Consider the following 5,414-nt stretch of genomic DNA (forward strand, 5'->3'; position numbering starts at 1 on the left):
CAACCTAACCTCCCCCTGCTCCGCCCCTCCCATCCCTGTCAGTCAGGAGCCGATCATAGCCAAGCAGTGATGGTGGCAGTTGATGGTAAACAGGCCAGCACTTAGGCAGCATGCACACCAAAGCTACTGCTACTGACCTTGCAGCCACTTAGCGGCAATCTCCTGAGGGCTCGCTAGATGGCAGCAGTGGGGGAAAACAACGAAACATCACTATAACTGCACAGACACGTGATCGGGCGGCGGCAACAGCTTGCGGGCTGCCTCGTTCTGGCGCCACCTGCCACACCGAGATCAACGACAAAACCTGTCAAACTTGCGCGCTGCCTGCAACATCGACTGCAATTTTCACAAGCAGCCGTAAGCTTCCCAGTGGCGATGGGCAAAACAGGGGGCGCCACCGTGTAAAAGCTCAACTGGAGACGAAGAACAATCAGTCATCGCTGCAGGAGCGTGCAGGACTTCAGCAGCAGCGCCATCTGTGGTGGCGGTTAGCTGCTATCAAATCAAATATGCAGAGGTGTGACCCGCTCTCCTCCCGACCCTCCGCCCACTCACGCTACCCCTAAATGCGCGCATATAAGCATGCTATGCTACGTAGTACACACAAGTGTCAAGGTGATGCAACAGAAATGAAGAAAACATTTTCACAGGTCTTTCTCTCCTGGTCCTTGCTCGCGCCACCACTGCTGTACATCACCCTCAAAGAACAACAAATCCTCTTCAATAAACTCTCGCACCTAGCTCCATTCCCTCTCTTCCTCTTATGGAACGCGGGCACCCACGTAACACTAACCACGATCATTGCTCCGCCGCTGCAAATAACCTCCACCAGGGGGCACTACAATATTTCCGTACCTGCTTGACGTCAACGGGTCGCGCGAAGATGGCGCCGGTGTCGATCTCCTGCAGCTGGTGGACAGCTTGTCGTAGCAAGACGTTGAACGGCTGCAACCTGAGATTCAGCGTGCGCTGGTGCAGGATCATCTAAGCGACAACAAATCGAATGGAAAACGACAAATAATGACTCGGAACAACAGTGAACATCTGTGATGATCAGCACGAACGAATGCGTATAAACTATGATAGTTGTAAAACAGACAACAGATGAGCAGATGAGAGACGGTAACCAGATTTGTAAAGCCTAGCACAGACCTGCGATTTTTGGTTGCTCGTCGCTGCAACCTGCAACCGCAAGTGATCAGTCGATGGGTCACCGCGTGTGCGCACACATGCAATTTCGAAGCAATGCTAGAGCAATTTGGGAGGGATTGGGAGCGATGAGTCGCTCAAAATCAAACAAGTTTGATTTCTTGCAACTCGTCACAAGCGACCTGAATCGCTACGGGTTGCAATTGCACATTCCCGCAGACGTAGCGATTTCACAGCAATTTTTACAGCGATTCTAGAATCGCTGTCAAGTTGCATGAAAAAGTCGCACGTCTGCACTAGGCTTAAGCAGGTTGTGCTAGCAACATCTGAGGTGAATTATGGACAGCCAGGAAGCTCCGGTGTTACATCAGCAGGTTACTCTACCAATCTGACACAGTAAATCACGCCAGTAGATTGCACATAAAACTGACCTGATTCAGTTCTGCTGGTCACAGCTAAGTTTTCTCTCTATCTCCCTATTATTGTTAGGCTAACACCATGGGTTCCACCAACCCTCTCATCCAGCCAGCCTCCTACACAACCACCCTTCCTGCTACCCTCCCACCCATTTGTAAACGTACAGTGCAGCTAAGCACCCACCACCTGAACACAGATACGAGACATTGCAAGTGGCAGTGTTAATATAACATGGTATAAGATAATCTACAATGACATACTGCACACTAAGGCATGATACAAAACCTAGCAGCATGATACAAACTTAGCAGCATGATAAACATCCAGCAAGATGATACACACTCAGCCACATGATGCAGACTCAGTGGCATGGTGCAGACTCAGTGGCATGGTGCAGACTCACTGGTATGATACAGACCCAGCAGCATGACGCACCTATGACCTACCTGCCTTCCCTATCGCATTGCATCCCCGGCCTGTGACTGCATCACCCCACCCCCACCACCACAGCCTCCCAATCGTCAGTGTCATTGCTGTCCGTGTGCACGGGCATGCAAAGCTGCGAACATACAGCCACGGCTCAGCAATAGATGCAAGATGCAGGTGCATTGCGCACGCGTGCGTGCATGTTTCATCATTCACAACCAGGGCAGCTTGCTCACTCATTCCCACCCAAGCTATCGCAGACTGAGCAGGACATGCAATCAGCCCTTTCCACCTATCACCACACCACACGCCCTCACCTGCCATTATTTCTGCAGACGCAGACAGAGACAGATAGACATAGCTGTGACGTTTCCACGGATATGACATAGCTCTGCTGAGCGTTTCCACATTCGTTGCCCCCCCCCCCCCAGCTCCTTACTGCCCTCAACCGTAGTGGAGTATCACCTACTCACCCAATAATCCTCTCTCCCCAAGTGACCTCTACGGAGGCTACCTCAATCGTCCGCAAACGTCCACGACAGATCTTGGTGCCGCTCTCGCTTCTTCGGCCTCAATTCACCATGCCCAACTAAGTTCTAGATTTCCGGTTACATTTGTTAACACTTTTTTACTACAAGTTTACAGCAGCCACTGTTACTCGTTATTCTCTCCTCTATGCTAATAACCATTTGGACTAATAAAAGTCTGCAAGGTAATATTAAAAATCCCGACCGTTATTTCACTGAAAAATTCTGTCATAAATAGTGATACGAAATAGTACGCGGAGTTGTTGCGCTCGCGCGGGTTTACCGCTTTCATAATCATGACTTTGCTGTTTACAAATCTTCCATTTCGCTGGATATTCCCCGAAGCTTCCGTCTCTCCACTTCAATAAAAATAGTGGGCTGAGCTATTCTGTGGCATGTGGATATCCTGCAGTGTGTACGAAGGCGGTATCTGCATTGCAGTTTGACCTCAAACCCCCTCCTCCCTCAAGGTGATTCTTGCCCTTACCCCGCCTCCTCATAGTTGCATCCTGCCCTATCTCCTCCTTAAGCAGATATATGCCTCAACCTCCAATAAGTAACACCTCCTCTACCCTTTTCCTCTAAGTGACACCTCCTTCTACCCCTTCCCTAACGTGACACCTCCTCTACCCTTCCCTTAAGTGCACACCTCCTTCTACCCCCTTTCTCCAACAAGAACACCCCCATTCCCATAAGGATCAGCCTCCTCTACCCCCCATAACCAGTAAGGTGACCACCTGCTCTACCCATTCTTACTAAGTAATACCTCCTCTCTCCCTCCTCCATATGTGACATCTGCATCTACCTCCTGTCCTCACAACGACACTACCCCCTCGCCCTTCTCTATCAAGCACCTAACCGTCCCGCGTGCTCCGCCCCTCCCATCCCTGTCAGTCAACGGAGCCGATCATAGCCGAAGCATGGATTCGGTGAGCAGGTTGATGGTAATACAGGCCAGCACTTAGGCAGCAGTGCTACACCAGAGCTACTGCTACTGACCTTGCAGCCACCTCTAGCTGGCAATCTCCCTGAGGGCTTCCGCTAGATGGCCAGCCAGTGTGGCGGAAAAACATACTCGAACATCACTATATCTGCACAGACACGTGATCGGGCTTTAAGGCGCAGGCCAACAGCTCTGCGGCTGCCCTCGTTCCTGGCGCCACCTGCCACCGGCAGGACTCAACGACAATAACCTGTCCAAACGTGCGCGCTGCCTTGCATAGCATCGGCACTGCAAATTTTCCGCGAGCCAGCGTAAGCTTCCCAGTGCGTATGTGCGCAAAACAGGTGCGGGCGCTCACACGTGTAAAGCTCAACTGGTAGACGAAGAACCAATGCAGTCATCGGCTGCTCCGACGCGTGCTAGGACTTCTAGCAGCCGATCAGCCGCATCCCATTGTTGTGTCGGCGGTTAGCTGCTATCAAATCAAATATCGCCAGAGGTGTGGACCGCTCTCTACCGACCTCCGCCCACTCACGCTACCCCTTAATGCGATCGCATATAAGCACTGCTATTGCCTACGTATGTACACACAAGGGTGTCAGGTGCGGATGCCAAGCAGGAAATGAAGCAAGAACATATTTCACAGGTCTTTTCTCTCCTGAGTCTTGCTCGCTGCCACCACTGCTGCTTACATCACGCCTCAAAAGCAACAAAAAGCTCCCTCTTCAATAAATCCTCTCGTCACGCCTAGCTCCATTCCCCTTGCGTGCCTTCACTTCTTCATGGAACGCTGGCCCGGGCACCACCGTCAACACTACACCCATACGCGATTCATTGTCTCCGCAGCTGCAAATAACCTCCACCAGGGCACCTTACATATTTCCGGTACCTGCGTTGGCGTCAACCGGGTCGTCCCGCGTACAGATCGGCGGCCATCTGCGGGCCCCGCCGTCGATCTCCTGCCCAGCTGTCTCGCAGCTTGTCCGTAGCAAGGACGCAGTTTGAACGGCCTGCACACTGAAGACATTCAGCTCGTCGCCGCCTGGCTGCTTAGGATCGATCATATTAGCGACAACAAAATCGAATGGCAAAACTGACAAATACAATGACTCGAACAACAGTGACATCTGGTGGCATGTATCAGCAGCGAACGAAATGGTATTCAAACTATGATAGTTGTAAAACAGACAACGCACGGCTACGCAAGCACGCACGTGCACGCTGCACGCCACGCTACTGCAGACGCCACGCAGCGAGCGGGCGGCGAGGCGAGGCGCACGCACGCACGCACGCACGCCACACAACACACACGGGGACAGATACACGACACACGCGCCAAGCCCAGTAAATACAGCACAGTACACCCATTAACCACAGTGTCATTGCACTACACACAGCCTGCTCGCGCTTTCAGCTTCATCACGCTCTGCCGTATCGGAGTTCGACGAGCAGACGAGCCTTTTCCAGGTTCTGCCGCAGTCGCTGCCAGTATCGCAGCTGCTCTAGCAGGATGTTCGCTCGCTTGTCGTTCTCTAAAACTGCAACACGACCAACAACAACCCATCATAGCGCCATTCTACCGACCATGGGGGGAAGGAGACAAGGCTGGGGGGAAGCCAGGGCTGGGGAAGCCAGTGCTGGGGGGAAGCCATGGTCTGGGGCGAAGCAGGGCCTGGGGGGAAGCAGGGCTGGAAAAGCGCGCGGCTAGGCGAGGGAAGCCACGCGGTGGCTGGGGGGAGAAATGAGGGGCCCGCCAGGGGGTGCGGGGCGGGCGGGGAAGCCAGGGGCTGGGGCGATAGCCGAGGGCTGCCGGGAAGCCAGGCAGTGGCAAGCAGGGCGGAGAGGAAGCAGGCTTGGGAAGCTAGGGCAGTGTTGTAGTCGGAGGCCGCGGCATCCCGCGAGATCGCAGTCCGCACCCCCCCCCCTCGAGTCCGCACTCCGAGTCAGTTGAT

General features: G+C 53.4%; 1 protein-coding gene across 2 annotated transcripts in view; it reads right to left on the reverse strand.

Annotated features, from left to right (window-relative positions):
* Positions 1–857: 857 nt before the first annotated feature.
* Positions 858–5,414, reverse strand: part of LOC106817522 (peregrin-like) — a 28,220-nt gene continuing 23,663 nt past the window's right edge. Inside the window, exons 5-6 of one of the 2 annotated variants that reach the window (XM_014822195.1) lie at positions 4,861–4,998; positions 858–984 (exon numbers count right to left, since the gene is read on the reverse strand). In XM_014822195.1, coding sequence (XP_014677681.1) covers positions 4,882–4,998 — 117 coding nt within the window. In that variant the 3' untranslated portion in view covers positions 858–984; positions 4,861–4,881. The remainder of the gene's footprint in view (positions 985–4,860; positions 4,999–5,414) is intronic. The other variant, XM_014822194.1, reaches the window with a different exon arrangement.

This window comes from Priapulus caudatus, unplaced genomic scaffold (assembly GCF_000485595.1).
Source record: "Priapulus caudatus unplaced genomic scaffold, Priapulus_caudatus-5.0.1 Scaffold1754, whole genome shotgun sequence".
Lineage (NCBI taxonomy): Eukaryota > Metazoa > Priapulida > Priapulimorpha > Priapulimorphida > Priapulidae > Priapulus > Priapulus caudatus.